Here is a 19,601-nt window from a genome sequence, read left to right as displayed (position 1 = left end):
GGTATGCGAATTGGGCCAACGCCGACATATTAATCAAAGTGACCAGTAAACGCTACTCCGGTGGAAATATAACCCAAACGATAATAATGACACTACCACCGACATATGTGGTCGGATGACACAGTCAGATGTATTTTATCATTTTCGATCGGACTTTGGGTGACGAGTATGCGGAAATGTTAGCATGTGTCCGGAAAATGCGGGTCTCGGTAGGAAAAAGCCGTCGGTCGACCTTAACCGCAACATTTGCACTCTTTTACCGAATCCTTGTAAGCCATTCGAATAACATTGCGAACCAGCCACTTGTGACGTATTTTGAACGACAAGTTTCCGGGTGCCTCTCCTCTTCCCGTCGTTTATTATATTTTCTGGAAAACGGAAATTCCTCTAACACTGTTCTTACAGTGTACACTAATGTTTGACATTTTCACGAATTCTGTTATTTTAAGAGTTCAGATGAAAATTCTCGAGTATAAAAAAATAACAAGATTTTCACTTTTTTTTCCTTCTTTTTATTAAATATCTTATTATTATTTTTATCTCTCTATTCTTATGATGGCATACGCTTTTATCCGACATGAAATTGAACGAGACTTTTATAAAGAAAAAAAGAGCCAATTACGTTAGTTTGGAGTTGTTTACAATGTCAGTAATAAAAAGATTAATATCGTCAAATTTTTCTGACGATCGATTAATACTGTTTGGAATCTCGATGCACATACAAAATGTATTTATTAATAAAGGACAAGAGCAACGACGTTGAGTCAAAACCGCTTTAGATTTCATAAAAAAAAAGTATATTTAGCTCTGGCATAGATTTTTTTTTGTATAAAAATTGAAATGTAAACGTTTTAATTGTACTTTGCAAATTATATGTTTTTTTACCAGTAAAAGATTAAGAACTTAATAATGTTAGCCTTAAATACGTTTAACACGAGACCGTCAAACATTTTTGCGCTATCCTAATAAATAACATACCGCAAAGAAGAAAGCCTTAATTTTATGTACGCTTATATTTATACAAATTTTAAATTTATTAAGCAAACCAACGTTTTAATTAAAAATCTAACTTTTTTATACTTCTTAGACAGAGTCTCGGCTCAGACTAAGTTACTTAATTTATATTGTTCATTACACAATGAATATTACTTCATTAATTTTTTATTTTTCAAAACCGTTTTCTTTGTCGCACCACTCGTGAAGAATAATCCCCATTGTCAATGAAAAGCTTTTACCTGTGCGTTTATTAGTAACATCTACAGATTGGGTACGGCGATGTCGCTCATCGCAAAGTAAATAGAAGATACTGTAAGTTGTTTGCAAGATGCATTTACTTAATATAATCATTTTTCGTACCTACAGGGAATATTTTATATTAACTTAATGTTCTTTCTTTCGTTACATAAGTAGCTGAAAAAAAAAAAGAAACGTTGTTTATGATACCATTCAGCTAGATTAAGAGAAAAAAAACAACTTGACGTTCGGAACTCATTTATATTTTATATGTATACACGAGTTGGATACATTCTATACGATTCAACGCAAGTCGTAGGAAATTCGCCTAAGTGCTTTTAAAAACTTCTAACTTATTAGTGAATGGATAAAATGAAAAATAGAGCGAGATCTAATAATAAACGAACAGTAAAAATCTCATTAATTGGCAGCTTTGAAAAACGTTTCTTATTTCAATCATACCGAAGGAAGATTAATTATGAACAGAATACCTAAACGTCTTACTTCAATACTAGGTTATCAAATATATTATTATCTTAACCAATTATTCTTGATATCACTTCAAGTTTTTTCTGTTTATGAAACGATACGACACGTATCAATAACGTTTTACTTTTCTACTATTAAAACGAAATAATAACATTTGAGTAGAAGTATTTTAGGGTACGAGCCGAGAAATAAGATGGGAGTAAATGATAACCTATATAGGAGAAACACATAATTCCTAGATGGATTTTGCACACAAAATGGTTTTGCTAGTAATACTTTACAGTATTTGTGGTGGTAGATGTTCAGCGGATAATGTATGACCCACGAAAGTGCAGTTTCTGGGAATCGGTATCAGTCCTCGGGGCAATTTCAATATAACATTTTATTTCCTTTTTTTCTTATATTTCTTACCTTAATTTCACGTCACAATCATAGCGCGTCTGAAAATGAAACATTAGAAAGATATTTAACGGAGTTCATGGGGATAAAAAGTTTTCTTACTAATGTCTTGATGAAAATAAAGGTTAACTCATTTACTTACCAGAGACACCTTGTCTGTAATACAACTGCATAATTTTTTTCTTGACACTTTATAAATATTACTAGATTTGTTTAAATTGCAAATGACAGTCGTCATGAAATTCGTTTCATTTTAATTTTAATTTTATAAAAAAAACATTTAAATAACATTTTGTCTACAAGTTTTAAGCGTAGACAGTAATTAATTAAATGAGACTAATTTAATTTTTATTCTTTTAGTTTTTAAATAAGACGTTTAGAATCTTCAAGGCTCTGTTCATAAAATATATAAAATTACTTCTTACATTTTGTTTAAGTTGCTACCTCTTAATATCATTATATTTTATGATACACAATTTAATTGTTTTTGCGTTTAATTAACTTTTGTTAAACATAATACAGATTACTTCTCTATCGAATAATTATACAATAAAATTTTCCAAACTTGTTAAGCCAACTGTGTTAGTTTAAATATAGTTTCCATATATGAATATAAATAAATTAAATAATGAGTAATCAACAAATAATATACGAATAACCTCTTGTAGTGTTCACCTTGAAATAAATCAATATTTTTTCTCTGATTTTGTTGAATTCACCTGGTTTGTTTATTTAATAACGCTTGGCAGCGATTTAACTTTTTTGTTTCGACAAACTTGTCTGTTACACTTTAATACGACTTCCTCGCAAGTGCGATATCAAACTTAATACAATTTTCATTTACCATTAGAAAACTTTAATCTTTCGTTTTACCTTTCATGTGTCTAACAGATTAGGAAGTTTTATTGAGAAAAACTGAATTTGCCCTATTATTGGTCTTTGGAAATTTGTTTAGTTCTCTTGTCGAATAATAAAATAAATTGTTAAAGTTTTCAAAAAAAGTCAATTCATAAAATATTTTATAGTAATAATCTCTCAAAAAAGAAAAAAAAAATCATACTGTTTTATATTATTTTACAATTTTTAAAAATTGTATTTTTACTGCGTTGACTTTGTTCAATACATTTTTTTATCCAGTATATTATTAAAATATTTAATTTATTTAAAGAATTTCTATTGCACCGTTTGTGATTACTGTAATGCAATTTTTAACTGACAGTTTGTGACCGTTCAGAGTTTACGCGACAAGGGTGTAAACATTTGACACGAAATAATCTATCTAAATAGATTGTTTTCTTTTTGAAATCGTTCGGAGTTAAAACTTGTATATACAGTTTATCCGTTTTATTGTATGGAATTAAATTGAACTTTAAGCTATCGTGGCCTCGCTATGAAAATCAGCAGGTCGATAATCAAGAGAGAAAGAAAGAGAGAGGATGAAAACAAACAATATGTGTAATATGTTAAAATGTTTTAATGCTAATACCATTCGTAACTGTTGCTATATCGTCACAGTAGGTATCGATTGTGTTTTTTAATAATGTTATTATAACAAGATTGTGTATCGCTACAGTTATGTTACATAGGAAGTCCTAAACGTTTACAAACATACTCATAAATAATAATAATTACCAATAAAAACTATTAACGACAGTCGTTATTTCGAACAATAAGAATACATTTGCTGTAGAAGAAAAAATAGCAAATCCGCACAACTGTAAAATATTACAAAATTCGATAAATATTTCTGTCAACACTATTTATATAAATATATTGTCTTGAGTTTATAAAACAGGGTAATTGCTTGTAACCACATTCTACTTGTATGTTTTGTGCGTAAAGTTCGGTAATTTTTATCATTTTCAACACGATAAATTGAATGGCAACATAGAATGGAGTTTTTTTTTTTCAATTATTTCTATATTGAAAGCATAATGTTTTATAATTAAAAAATACGTTTTTTTTTTTATATACTCGAGAGTTTTTTCGAGTTTTAATGAAAATTCGTTGAAGTTTTTCCGTCTCGAATAGTTTTGAACGTTTCAAAGTAAACTAGTTACTTATTTGTGTTAAATTTGTAAAGTAGTGAGTCATCCGAAAGTTAAAAATAAAGTAGACAATTGCTTTTCAATACGCATATAGAATTTTTTGACAGAGTATTTTTTTATTACTCATAAGTAGCGCGTATACTGTAGCGGATTGAATTACCGAGAAGTACCACTTTACTGGAGAGTTCATTTAGGAGCAGCACAACAGGAGTCTATTTTATCAATACAACGGCGAAAAATTCAAGTGTTTGTGGTGACCGGTGGACAAATTAGTTGGGTTTAAAAGCGGAATACTCGTGTGCGGCTAAGGCGACGGGAACCAGTGGCGGCGGCGGCGGACCTTGGCCCGGGCGCGTTATCATCCGCAGCGTGCGGTATAAACGAGATAATTGAAAGGCCATGTCCACTGTCGACACAGCGTGTGATAAGGGCCTCCCACCGCTACTGCAACTTTGTTATTTTGTGTCCCCCACATATTGACAGTTTTCCAAACGGTGTTCCATGGCTTGGTGACATCGAAGCCACCAGTCGCAGATATAATTTCACGTTCGACGAGTGACGTGCGGTACCGAGTGTTCGTGTGTGCGTCCGAGCCGCGTACAAGTTTTCGATCTTTAAAATGGATCTGCCACCGCCGCCACCGTCTGGGAGCGGCGGCTTTTTGTCAAACCGCCGGATCAAGCTGACGGCCGTTTTTCCGATGATCATCGGCACTCGGCATCAGCGGAACATCTCCAAGTCGGACTCCTCATCGCTGGAGAAGAGCGGTCGGCCGCCGCGTAAGCCATCACTGCCCAAGTCTTCGCGTCAACCGCCCGTAACGGAACGTGTTTCACCGACCGCCGCCGACACGGCTCGAAACAGAATCCGACGCGGTTCCAGTCTCACCGATCTCAACAGATCCGATTCTCTGGCAGGTATAATACGTGTCACATACGATTACAAGTCACCCTCAGCGCACCGTGTTGTGCGTTATACCGTAGTAATGGCTGTGTAAAAAAAAAAAAAAATACCGAAGCTGTTGCAAAAACCACCGCGTTAATTTGCAGGCTGTTGCGCTTGCAAGTGAACGCACCCCCACTCGGTTGTGCCTCTGCTCGGTATCTGTGACGACGCGTCATACTTCCGCCGTCAATCCGAATGATAAAACAATCGCTGTTGCTCTGTCAAATTCAAAAGATAATAACAGTACAATAACTTTAATGCAAACCAATAACTACAGTAACTTATACGGGTGCTCTGTTTGCTTTGAAACTTTACTTAGGCCACGAGTATCACGATTGTAATTGCGGTTCGATAAACTTTAAGGGATGTGGCCTCTTCGTGGAATTATTGAAAACGTTCACGTCTAGGACATTTTATAATCCGCTGCGGGGCAGGGGTTAAGTTAAATTACTTACAAATTATACGCCATGTTTCAATGAAACGCCTTTCTAAACTATAAATTAGATTCGGTTCGGCCTTCTGAATACTTGATCAATTAATTAATTGCAGTTGATTGTTGACGAGACAATCGTCATTAAACATGTTAAAGCTTAAATTTTTATTGTACTTACTAAGACTTCTCTAATTTTTTAAAATTAATATTATCATAAAAATATTAATTAGTAAGAAAAATAAAAGATCTCAAATATGTCTTATCCAAGTTAAAAATAAATAAATTGAATATTCTTATTGTTCAAAAGGTTTACCTCCATAGTTAAAAAGTACCCATTTACTAAACATAAAAGTATTCTTACATATTTGGCGTAATTAACAACTGGTTTTAAACCTTTTAAGATAATTATTCCTTTACGGTAGAGTTTAAAGGACCTTTATAATTTTAAAATCTCATTTGTCAAGGATAAACCATTACGTCGTTATTGTTTAATATTGTAAAATGAACAATGTGTACGTGAATGGAGATACGTAATATGTAATTTTGAGAAGACATTTTTGTCCTTCTAAAAATGTGAAAATAACTTAAAAGCAAAATTTAGTTTTGTGGATTTTAATAAGACGTCCAAAAATCGCGATGAATCATCGTGAAATAATGGCACGTGGTCTCTATAAGGGTAAAAAAAAGTTGTGTGTCTTGCACGACCATTCAAATTCATATATTGCTTCAATGCACAATTCGTGACACTTTTACAAAACATAGACATTTTGTTAAATTTATATAACCGCCTGAATACGTAGATTGTTTAAAATCAGCTGCAATGTAGGGGTTGAAAAGTAATAATTCTGCCCCCCCCCCAAAAAAAAAAAGAGAAAAAATTACACGATAATAAAAACAGCAATTACAATTAAACACTGTGGTATGTTCTTTTAAAAGGTCGCGTTTTAATGAAAATGTTGGAAATGCAAGAGTTATAAATAACCACTAGTTTTTAATCAGTCTTGAAATTCTGTTGTTTCTGGCCCGGCGTCAGAAAGACAAAGTGCACAAATCCTACTAGGCGTGTATTCTCTTTTGATATTGATTGAGTTTAGCGAGTGAAACACACCGCCCAAAAAAGCTGGGGTGGCCCTTTTATTTCACGAGTTTGATACCGGCTCCGGTTTAAGTACAGGATTATAAAAGAACAAAAAACCATACACACGCACAATACGGTTTAACTTGACGGTTGTTATTTTTACTTTTTAAAATAAAAACAAGTTAGAGAAAATTAATCTGAAAAATAAACAACCTCATAAAAACATTTCCCTAGAACCTATTTATTGTTACTGTTTATGTTTTATAGGAAATTTAATAACCGCCTTTAGAATGTCGACGTTACAAGGGAGTTTTGATTACGTTAACCATAATGTATTCATACGTATAATAAAATTGAGACTAACAAATATCAATTTTATTTGTTCAAAATATCACATTAATAATGAATAATTTTTGTATCAATAATGTTTTACAATAATTGGCATTAATTTTTTTGTATACTAATTATTTTTTCAATCGATATGCCGTTATTATTTTTAAACGATTATACTTTTACAAATAAATTAAAATCAGTGAATATCAAAACTTAAAGCGATAAATTATACACTATAAAAGTAATTAAGAAAGTTGAAACCATAGACAACGAGAAGACTAAAATTTCATATTAAATTAAATTCCTTTCTTATTAAGCGGCGTTTGCTTTAATATAACATCTAATAATTAAACTGATAATGAAATATTATGTTCTATTTAATTCATTCAAAATAGTTGATATTATTTTGAGTAAAAATTAATTATTGAGGATATCGAGTTTTGAAATTATTACTTATTGATTTAGAACCGGGTCTCATCTTGAGAATATAACTGAATTTAATTACACGTCGACTTTCTACATAAATTATGTTTATATTGTTAACTCTGATATGCTAGTATTGTATTAGTAATTTTGGTTTGTTTTTCATTTGATTTTCTCTTAATGTTTTTTCGTCAACCTCGATTATATGTTAAAAAAATATAACTCTTTTCGTTGGATGATTTATAAAGATTCCAATGGAAGTTTTGGTGACCTAATGAATCTAAAGCGGTTTTACGATGATTCTTCAATTGGCTCTGCCGAGAATTTGGTTGCTCGAGCCGTACCCTTGTCTACGGTTTTTTGCAGTCGTCACCATTATGGTAGTGGTGGTATTGGATCCGAAGAGAGTATATTGGCCATCGAGACTGGAGCTGTGACGGCACCCAGCACGCCTTCGGCTTATCATCATAGGACAAGATTCGACTTGCAGCCCCGTAGATATGCCTTAGCGGAACACCATAAAGCCGATCAAAGTCACTATACAACAGCAGGCATCGGGATACGGGCCAAGCAACAGTCCCGGGCCGATATGACCAGCCAGCAACGCATCGAACGAATGTCCAGAATCATGAAGCAAAACCACCATCGAGTCGAACCCTCCCGATTCCGGCACACCTTGACTTTAGTAAGTGACCATTAGATTCATGTGTTTATATTAAATAACGTTACCTCGTCCCTCCCTAAGTAATCATTGTGGTTTGACCGACAAACAAATTACCCCAACGAGTGCCATCAATCGCTTGGAACGTACGTTATAGATCAAAATATTCGAATCCCAAAAGCCTCATTGCTTTCCCTTCCATACTGTTATTCCGTGACGGAAGCTTTGTATAAGATAAACGATACCGTCGTTGACATTAAGTTTCCCTCTAGCCTGTGTATACATCAACAAACGCTTAACCGCATACGTGTATCAACATTGTTGGTAATAAAGTTGTTCTTACGGAGGAGAGATGAAAAGTGTATCATGTATCTGTTGTGCGCCTATTCAAAACGATCGGCTGATAAGAGATAGCTTTCTGCTACACTTGGCCGAATGCCGTATGAATGTAACTTTACACGATATAAATTTACGGTGCTTTCATTTGAGTATAAACATTTTGTAATTTATTTATAGTGTATAGCGGGCGGTATCAACTGCACGGCACGGCGTCGGCTTAATTTGTTGAATTGCAGTGCATCGGCACGCACGTCAAACACACTGTGCCAGCCAAACCCATCGACGTTATTGTTATATGATAGGCCTTGAGCTAACATACCGTGTTCCTTAAAAATTGTTTAATCCAGATAATGGTTACAATAGAGAGGTTCTCAAAGAGAATATTATTATATTCACAAATGTTTAAGGATCTGACTGGTTTTTATTTGTTAAAAAAATAATAATTACTACACTTGTGCACTGTTGTTTGAATTACACTTAGATGAAATGTTTAAAACAGAATGTGTTTTTTTTTCACTTAAAATATGTCGTTAGTCAGTACCATTCACGAACTAATAAAAATATTTGATTCAAAATAGTTAGGAAAAATAATTTAAGTGTAAAATGTAAAACAAACCTTTTATTTATTTTTTTTAGAATTTAAAATTATGTGAATAAATTAAAAAATCCATCTTAGAATGAAATAAATTTAAACCAAGTACAAAAAACGAATGATAAGACTTTTTTTTAATTTAAATATCAGTCAAGGTAAAGCGAATACTTAATTTAATTAACATATATTTTTTTTAAGGTACAGAAAATGGCTGTTATTTAACGAATTAAACTTTATTTGACCTCTAAATGTTGAAGTTATAATAAAAATAGTTATGAATATTTTTACATTTAAAAAAAGCTTTCGCCAATGTTATAATTATATTATTCTTCTTACCATATAAATGCAAACTTATCCATGATAGTCGGAAATTACAGTTGAAATAGGCTTTGATGTTATATTTGTAGTGTTATTAAAAACAATAATACTACTCTCCTGTGTTGATTACTAATAAGACTCAGAAAGTATCTTGTGGTATAAGAACTCTGCAAACATTATTTGTATTTGGTGAACAACTTGCTTTGATTTATAAGGAATTATGTGGTGTTGGGTAGGTAATCTCCTAAGGGTAAAACTCATTCATGGTGTGGGTCTTTTGTATGGTTGGGTTTGTGCGTGCACACGACCACACGAATTTCTAATTAAATGACAGACATTCCATTTTCGTTTGATCTAGATTAGTTAATATTCTTTTTTGTTTGTATTATGACTGTTTATGTTTCTTGTAATATTTACTGAGCTCGCTGCGAAAAGACAGCGAAAAGTTGACAAACGAGAAATTGAGCTCCTTAAAAAATCAATTATTTGAAGAGATAAGGAAAAATAGTCAGGGAATAGTAATTATTTGCTGTACAAATTCCTTAAAGTTTTAGACATTTGCTATTTATTTCAGTATTTAATTAATCATTATTTTTCTTGTAAGACTTTGGAAAATATTAATGGCAAAGTTTGATTTATTATGAACAATCTATTTGTATCACTATTGTATTATCACAAAAAAAGAAAATAGGTTTGGAAACACATCTAATTTACAATTTAACAAAATTAGTTTCATTTAATTACTGCTTATTTTTGTTTATTAAGGTATCATTTAAACATAAATTTCAATACTTAATTAAAAAATCTAATATTTTTTGTTGTTATTATTAAAAGAATAAACTCTTGATTTCCAGCGTGAAATAAAAAAATATAGTTCTTTACTGAAAAATTTTAATTGCTAATTTAAGTAATAGGTGGGGATTAAATTTATTTTCATAATATGGTTAGTGGCACAATTTCATTTATTGCTGTAATATGTTAATTTGCCATAGTCATGGTAGCAAAACAAAATGTATGTACACATACAATGCAAGTTATACTTAAAACACGCAAGTCGTATACACGAGAGCTTATGGATTGAAAATCATTCTGACCGTAAGTATTACATTGTACACGTTGAGCAATTACACTTGTTGTTAGTATGACGAACGTTATAACGCAACACCATATAGATTAACACGAAATTACATTGAAACATAGTAAAATTATGAATTTTTCGATAAACTGTTTTCTTCTTCAATCACTATTAATATTATTTTTCACACCACCGAATTTGTTTAGCTACCATCGTATTAATACATTGTTATATAGCCTTATTGGACATTATGGTTCGAGAACTAACAAATTTGGCTAGATGCCAGTACTCATAGTTTTGTTAGGGTGCCCTTATCGATTAACTGTATAGTACAGGGTCAAAAAATTATTGTTTTTAGCCGTTTGTATGGACCATAATGTTTATCACATGCCGGTAAGCCTAATAAAATAGGGTAATGCAATTTTACTTTATAAAGCAAACAAAAGAATCAATTTTGCGGTCAGTGTTCATTGTTATATAATACAATCAGAAAAATCAATTTTGATGACGTGCGTTCATTGTAAGTTGTATTTAACAACTCTAAATGGGATCGTAACTAATGATCTGTCAATTCGATTTAGCAAAGTAACAATTCGTTACTTTCGCTTTAAATAACATCAGCGAAATAATATAATTTTATTAATGTTTATTTGAATCAGTCAAACATTTTAACTTGGTATCATTATTTTGTTTTATTCAAATATTTCATCGGAATTTCATAATAACTCTGTTTTACTTTGAAAATAAAGGCTAAATGTTTGTTAATAACGTCCTCTTGTTCAATGACTAGCGATTGATAGTAAATAAAATTAATTTTCTGGAAAATTGTCTCAATAAATGTTAATGTTATTTTATGGTAATACAATGGGTAGCCACATTTTTTTTTTTTAATTTAGTCATTTTCATCAGTGCTTAACATGATTTTTTTTTTCTATTAAAATGTAAATGGATTTTTCGTAAAGTTTATTATTAGACAAAAAAAGGTTTGCCTAACAAAGGAAATAATTATCTTGGTTTCTTAAGAAGTCACTTTTTCTCTCTCTTATTTTATTTTCATAATTTTTTAGCTTAAATACAATTGATAAATTAAGTTGTTAATAGTAAATATATAGTAGTAACATAAATTAAGCTAGAGGGCGTGTTACAAATATACTTCGGAACTAGTTAAATAAAACTAGATGAATTATTTCCAAAGAGTACAGTGAACGAGATCGTTTACTAATAGGATATTGGCAAAAAGCCTATAGTAATCCGAGTGACTGAGACATAGTCTAGACTTAGACTATCTAATCTAATGGCCAAGATAGATTTGATCAATTCTATCTAGTGGACAAGATAAATGGCAGTCTCTACTCTGTAACTGACTATATATTACAAAAAAATAATAATAAATAAGAATGAAGATTTCTCACTACTCTTCGTCAATGAGTGAACGAGTGAAGTAAGAAAAAAGGTGTTCTTTCTTTTTTTCATCTGCTTATTATAGTAGGGATTTTCTGTAATAGGCGATGCGTTAAGTCGGCCCATCATAGCTGTTAGGGTGCGTGGTTTTTTTGAAAATGATGTAATTTTTCAAGTATATTGGACCCATTACTCGTCTTCTATTCGAAAAAAGCATTCAGTTTGGTCTTCTGTACGACGTGCTTTTTCCATAACAGCGTGTGATTAAGAATGACATGAACAGAATACTCGATAGCAATGTTTACTTACCTATCATCTCCAGTACCTACCAGAGTTTTATTTACAAACTATTATTACTAATTTCCACTCAAACAACAGAATTTTATTAGTAAGGAGGTATTTTGAGATATCAAGTGCAGTAAAGGATGGCTTGACACCGTTTAACATAACGTTATAATTATAACGAACTTCCAAAAAAACGCAAAAAAAATTTAAAATCATGATAAACAATACATAACTTCAAACAAATAAAATAAAAATCGAAACACCAAACATAACTAAAAACGAAATAAAACAAAAAACTATATTAAACAGAAAATGAAAACATATTGATGATTTGTTATAAATATAAAACATATCGAATTAGGGAAAATATAACTCGAGCAGTCAGTGTTTCTCAACATAAAAAGTATGCGAGGGAAATTTCACATGCGAGAAATGACGGGTTAATTCCTAATAAAGTAAAGACATATCAATAATGTTTATTTCAAAAAGTATAACAAAAATAAATAACATTTGAATACCGAAAACGTAAAACATAAAAAATGTATATTGTTTAAATACCGCTAAACGGAAAAAACATTGTAAATCCATAACGTTTTAATTATTTAAAACCTAAAACATAATAATATTGATAACGTTTTAACTGTCATAACAAAAAAACAAAATAAACAATTTTGATTCAAACCCTGAGTAAAGGACATCGCATAAGTACTATTTTAGTTTAAAAAGACTCGGAGGGTATTAAATAAATGGTAATGGAGTAGAAAATTTAACTGAATGTGCCCCATAGAATAATGAATCACAAAAACTTTGAATATTTTATATTCATCTTGGCGCCTGTTGTTATTTGGGCGGACTAAATCAAATTCCTCGAAAACATTGTACACATTATAATAATAATTTGTTACAATGTACATATAGTTAGTATCTGCATTTAAAATTCATTGAGCAAATATCATCATGTCTACTCTATGTGGAAGAAGATGATAGTATTGTGGGATTGGACCTAATTATATGTGAATAAATTGTCCTAAAAATGTAATTATTCACAAGCTAGGTATAATATAGATCGAGTTTTTTTTATATTAAAATAATAACAATGTTTAAACTAACATTAATAATCAAGATCCTTCGATTTATGTTTGATATTAAAAAAAAAAATTATATGTAATGTTCTATCAGTTTAAATTATTTGATATTTAACATTAGTTTAATGTTGCAGACTTATTTTGCATTTATACTAAATAAAAATACTATGGAACTAAAATAATTAAAAGAATTTCGTTTTTAAATTTAAGTAAATAAATTAAATGTTGAAGATAAAGAGAAGGATATTAATTATAATTTTACTAATAGTTACGATACTAATTGTCCAGAAACTATTAAAAAGTGTCATACTCTTGACCATTTAATCATTAAAAAAGATTGAAAAGGCTTAATATCATATAAGGTCATATAAAAAAATCTTTCAACAATTTAGATAGAGTTATTTAACTTAAATTTGTATTAGAAACCTAGTTTATTAAAAATATTTTATTAACTAAATTTTTTCATCCCCGTGAACCTAAAAACTTAATTTCATTGTTCATGAGTTATGACCTATATATTTCATTATCTTTAAAATTTATTACCGAATCACCGTTGGTTTATGCCATGATAATCGTTTTTTTTTTAAGTTTTATTTTTTTTTACTTTCAAACAATTTAATAGTTACAAAAAAAAATGCCAGTTTTGCCTCAGTGTTGTCAAGTGTTATGATGGATAGTACTGTACGCAACATCGTTTCATCCAAGAAGATTTTTTTTTTATGAATAATTAAGTATAATCTATCGTAAAAGCAAGAATAAATAATCATTTATTCAAAACAAAATACGCATGACCTACAATCGTTTAGTAACATAATATAACGTAATTTTTTTTTAGCGCAACAAGGATTACATTAAATACAAAAAGAGACTTAAGAGATTTCGTTTATGTATATGCATGTTCATGTCAGTTGGGTACTAAGTTTTTTGTAAATGAACATAATTTTATTTTACAGCAACATCAAAATTTCATTTTACGTATTTATACATTGTGAGCACCTAATAGAATAATTGTAATTTTATTTTTATTTTTATGGAAATTTTAATGGCTTTTTTCCTCGATTTTTTGTTATTTGTTGCTGAATTTTTTTCTCGTTAATTTCCGCACATAACACGTAATTGGCGATCACAAATTTAGCAATCATTTTACCGTTCATTATTTTATATACTCAGGTACTTAAATTCATAAAAAAATGTGTCATAAAATATTTGTTTGAATAGTTTTATTCATTAAGTTTATAGCAGTAACCGTGAATCATTTATGGTAGTATAATATGTGACAATGAATAATATAAATTAATTACTATATTAAAAAGTATCAATTATTGATGTTAAAAAAAAGAGATTATACACTTTTTTTGTAAAATGTTTGTAAGTGACAGAGATTTATTGAGCTGATAAGGTTTGATCGAAATGTTTTTGTTTACTCAGTTAATAAAGCATACTTAAAATCAAAATAACATTGTCTCTCAGCAGCCATTAGCATACATTGGCGTTTGAGTATAGCATTTATGGATTATCAAGCGATGTGATAAGACGCTTTACCCTTGACACGTTAGCTGCTCTAGAATGCAAGCAAACAGCAATTAAAGTATTAAACGTCGAATAATTTCAGTACTAATATATCCTTGCAATATAATGGCGGTTTCTGTAAATGACAGTTAAAATACTTAGAATACGTGTGACCATAAAATAAATAAAGAGTTCTTATTAAATATTGACTGAGCCTAAGTATGAAGTATTTTTTGCAATTCATGATAAATAAATCCTACAGTTTCGTAAAAGCACTAAAAAGTGACAATAACAATGTTTTCCCCTTGATTGTATACTTTATAAAATTATTACAAGAGGACCGAATTGACGAAAATTAATACAGCAGATATTTCTTTGCAATTGTTAGCATAGTGTGTTTATAAGTTAATTATTAACTGTCTGCTGAAAGCTGTGCAAAATTAATCACCCGCGTCTCGTTTCCATTGGTATCTTAACATTATCTACTTGACAGCCTCTTCAAAAGGATTAAATTGTCCAAGTCTTAGCAATAAACCACTATGATGGGTCTGGATTCGGAGATAGCACCTTGAAACCATAATGATACATATATTTCGAGTTGAGTTACTAAGTTAATCCGCTTAGACATTTTTTACCTTTAGATTTTGTAACACATTATTTTTTGCGTTTGTTTGAATTTATTCGGGATTGTCTTGAACGAAACAACAGTCCATTTTACCCGCACAGATACACATCGAAATTCACTAAAAACGCAGCGCACGTTTACATATTGACTGGCCAAACCGGTGAACTTGCATTTATTTATTTTCTGTCACAAAAAACTTTTTTGTAGACCTTTTTCGTTTCGAATCTTTTCTTAAAAAAAGTCGGTTTAGTATTTTTTACTAAGCATATCGTTTTTCGAGTTTTTTACGTCCCAAGAGACATGCGATAGAAGAAAATGATGCGTATATACGTGTGCACTATGCGACATATTCTTAAGAGTCCTTAAATTGAAGACAGTCTACGAAATCTTTACATTGCCCTTTCGCATGACTTAACTAGTATATTAACGGAGACGAACAAAGTATTCGTAGTTCAATTTACACTTACAATTGGCCAGAAAAAACATATTATCAATAACTGATAATGGGATTAGGTTAAATTGAATGTTTTTAAGTTTGAGTTGAAGAGAGTATACAATAGAATTGAAACAAAATTGGAATTTAGCTGAAAAAATTCAAAAATGTATATACTCAACGTTAAATTTTGCGAACTATTTTTATTTCAAACATTTTTAAAAGGTAATACAATATTGTGTACAAAGTCGATAACATGGAATGTTTACGTCAATACTTGTATGTATTATTTGTGAATGTGTTTTCCTGTTCGTTATCCAACATTAAACAGTACTTGAAAAATTGCCATACTACACTGAGGGAATATTGACCTTTCTACGCTTGACACACAAACTCGCATATTATTATTTATTAGTTGCTCGCCATAATTCGACCGTATGACACGCAAAACATATACAAGTAACGTTTATTTTCATGGATAGATTTTCAACAGTAATAATTAACCTAGGTTGATTATTAAATATATACCGACAACTGTCAGTGATGTATTTTTATTCCTAACATCATCATGTTATAAAATGTAGTAATAACGTTAATACTCGTTCACAATTTTGCACTACACGTGTCATTAAGTTTTAAAATTATAGCACGTATAAAAAGTTATTTAAAATTTTTGCTAGAGGCAAATATTTATCTTGCTGTTATTATTTGCTAGAAAGATTGTGTAGATATAAAAAAAAAATGTTTAGCTGAAAAATCTCTACATCCATCTAATAATAAGATTGTCTAGCTTTCATGTATAAAACTATTTAGAGAAAATAATAGCCTTATACATATGTTTGGGCAAGAAAGGTCTTAATAATTGTTAGAGACAAGTATTTGAACCGCAGTAGTCTGAGTTTTATAGCCATCCAAATGGTATGTTTTTTTGCCGCCTTTTGGAACAAATTGCTAACGTTTATTTTGTATGTTGTTTTTTAAGAACTCGGTCGATTTTTCTTTCATTTCAGTATGCCGTGCAATAGTCTCTTGAATAATGTTGACATTGATGATAAAAGTAACCACGAACTTTTTTTTATTCTACTGCAATTTAAGTTAGCTTATTGTTATAAATTGGTTAAAGTTATTTGAAAAATATTTAAGTAAAATAAAGATATAATAGAAATATTGTTTTAATTTACATGAAAATAAAATTTTAGTAATGCAATTGTTTACACCACGGGAATTATCAAGTTTACATCATTTAAATCGAGAATACAATTGAAAGATTTGGTTCGCTGTTTAATGAGAGATGATAGATAAGAGTAAATACAACAATTAATCACCATTAAATTACGGGATTCATTATAGCGCCTAAGTTGACATCAGTGAAGTTAAAAATCCTAAATCCGAGTGTAAAACTTGCCAGGCCTTTGAAAGGAGATGTTTATTGGCAAGTAGTTTCAATTTTTTTTTCATCCGAAAAATAGGCTTAATGTGCTCATCGTATTTGTATACAGAATGATTGTTTAACTATGAGTCACGTGGTATTTTTCAAGTATAAAACAATATTTTTTTTTTATTTTCAGAAGTTACTTCACGTTTTATAATTCTTGAAAAAAAAATTGGTCTTTTTTATCCTCCTTAAAGCTGTATCAAATTAAATTTTTTATTTAAAAATATATATGTTAATTTACAAATAAGATATTGATCTAAGGAAATGACTAGTATTTTGTAAGTATTAAAACTTTAATATAAAGGCTGAAGGTGAAGTATCATTTATAGGTAAATATTAAAATACTTAAGAGTTGTAAAAAATGTTTGTGTAAAATAATATCCCGTTTACGGTGTCTACTCGTTTATTTGCAACATTGCTAAGAAGTTAATCAAACTTGGGTTAATTTACTTATTTTTCTGTTTCATAAATTCCATATATTGTTTTCTCGTCGTATATAACGTCAATCATCAAATTATTATAATTGTTTCATTATAAATAAATATTCACTTTCGACATGAAATTTATTAGATGTTTTTAAGTGGAGTTTTTTCAGATTGATGTAATATTTTTAATATTTTAACGCTCAAAATATTCATTACACAAGAATTAATAAATATATACAGCACATATTACATAATAATAAAGTTACTATTCAATTTATGCTAAGCAATTGTTTAACTTTGGATCAACTTGGATATAACCTAGATGATTTGAAGTATTTAGGTAAACAAATATTCTCTAATTATCAATCTTCTATAGCCAGACAACTTAAAAATAGTATACTTCATTATAATGTTAAAAAGTTGTTACATGATCTATACAGTATTTTATAATAATAAAAATTAAAGGAAAAATATGTAGTACAAACGAAAATAAAATAAAATATTCGAGTAAAAGTCATTCCGAACCAGAAATAAAAAAAAAATTCATGTGTCTAATATTTGATAAAAGGAAGTTTTGTTCAACATTTATTTGTGTAGTTTAATCCCTACAGCTGATGGTCGTATTCATGGTTTTTTAGAAAAACATTGTGGCAGTTGTAGCGTAGCACTTTTTTTCTATTAATATTATAGTAACTTAGTAATCTAAAATTACAAGCATTAAACTTAGTTAACTGGATTACCAAACGCCACATTATAAAAACAAATTCCTTAAATAATTACTTTGGTAATGATGAAATTGTCTAAACTAGAAAAGATTTTTTTTTATTAATCATGTATTTACAACTTCGGCATCTTTGGCCATTAGTTATATTTTATATTAATTTTACTATTTATGTTTTAAATTTTATAGTACAAAACAAAAAAGTAATGATGTATATTTTACAAAATTTGTAATATTAGAAATATAATGTATATTTAATATACATTATATTTCTTCATCCAGCTTGGTCTTTTTAATAAATAGTAGAAGTGATTGTCTTTGGGTTCGATTCTATTGATTCGTGGAGATGGTTAGAAATCTTATATTTGAGGCGTTGATTTTCATACTTGATATATTCAGATAAAATATGTTTTTCTGTGATTGTAGTTTCACATAATTCACATATGAGTGCCTATTTTCTTCCATTAAGTATCCATGAGTCAATCGAATGTGTCCTATTTATAGTTCGTTAATTATCACATTATCTTTTCTTTTAGGTAAGTAGCTAGACCATTTATCTATTTTTATTTTTATTTTTCTAAGTTTGTTCCATATATATTCCTATTCATATCTCATGCTTTTTTCAACGTATTTTTTTAAGTTTTCGTATGATGTAGTTTCTAAAATTGTAGCTTTATTATTTGTAATGGCTTTTTTTAGCGTACTCGTTAGCTGTTTCATTGCCATCAATTCCTATTTAACCTGGCACCCAAAAAGTTTCTGGTTTTTTGTTTTAACAACAGTTAACTTCTGAAATGTTGTAACTTTTTTTTCTTTGATTAATTTGTGGCTAAAGTCAAAATTTCAATATTTCCCTTTAAACTTCTACATATTTGTACCTGTATTTATTAACAATATCTCTGAAGAACTTTATGCTAGTGATGTTATTCATTCTCAGATGTCTATCTATTGGAGCAATCTTTATTCTATCTTTACTATGTTGAGAAGAACCTTTACCGATTGTAGAGGTTCTTTTTTAAATTTATATGTATTTACAAAATATACTTGCAATGTACTTCTTGATCTTATTTTCACTATTGAGATTGTTAAATTTAATTACATTGTTTTTCATCAGATAAAAGTATAAATGAAAATCATCACAATGCTTAGGATTATGATTATTAAAATGTTAAAAATTATTTTTATCTTATTAATCATAAATTTCTCTCAATAGCTTTAAAAAAAATAAAATATTTATCTTTTATTTTAACTTGGCGACATGAATAATTATTAGTAGTTTGAACTTTAAGATAAAAGGAACTCCATAAGAATCATCA

At 29.7% G+C, this 19,601-nt stretch overlaps 2 protein-coding genes across 12 annotated transcripts in view; both read left to right on the top strand.

The window, feature by feature from the left end:
• LOC126901406 (protein unc-13 homolog A) overlaps positions 1-19,601 on the top strand; it is a 114,438-nt gene that overhangs the window by 43,215 nt on the left and 51,622 nt on the right. The window lies entirely within an intron of this gene.
• Positions 3,197-8,882, top strand: LOC126901416 (uncharacterized). The gene is made up of 3 exons (XM_050677846.1): positions 3,197-5,086; positions 7,630-8,066; positions 8,559-8,882. The coding sequence occupies exons 1-3, from the start codon at positions 4,789-4,791 to the stop codon at positions 8,688-8,690; spliced, it is 867 nt and encodes a 288-aa protein (XP_050533803.1). The 5' UTR covers positions 3,197-4,788; the 3' UTR covers positions 8,691-8,882.

The sequence above is a fragment of the Daktulosphaira vitifoliae genome, unplaced genomic scaffold (assembly GCF_025091365.1).
Source record: "Daktulosphaira vitifoliae isolate Bord-2020 unplaced genomic scaffold, ASM2509136v1 Scaffold_3, whole genome shotgun sequence".
Taxonomy (NCBI): Eukaryota; Metazoa; Arthropoda; class Insecta; order Hemiptera; family Phylloxeridae; genus Daktulosphaira; species Daktulosphaira vitifoliae.
The sequence above is the reverse complement of the archived record's forward strand: the minus strand, read 5'-3'. Positions and strand labels throughout refer to the sequence as shown.

Bases quoted from the DNA above. Each gene is read 5' to 3' on its own strand.
- LOC126901416 (XM_050677846.1), top strand. From the start codon at position 4,789: ATGGATCTGCCACCGCCGCCACCGTCTGGGAGCGGCGGCTTTTTGTCA. The intron at 5,087-7,629 runs GTATAATACGTG...TGATTTATAAAG, and splicing joins CAGATCCGATTCTCTGGCAG to ATTCCAATGGAAGTTTTGGT. The intron at 8,067-8,558 runs GTAAGTGACCAT...ATTTATTTATAG, and splicing joins TCCGGCACACCTTGACTTTA to TGTATAGCGGGCGGTATCAA.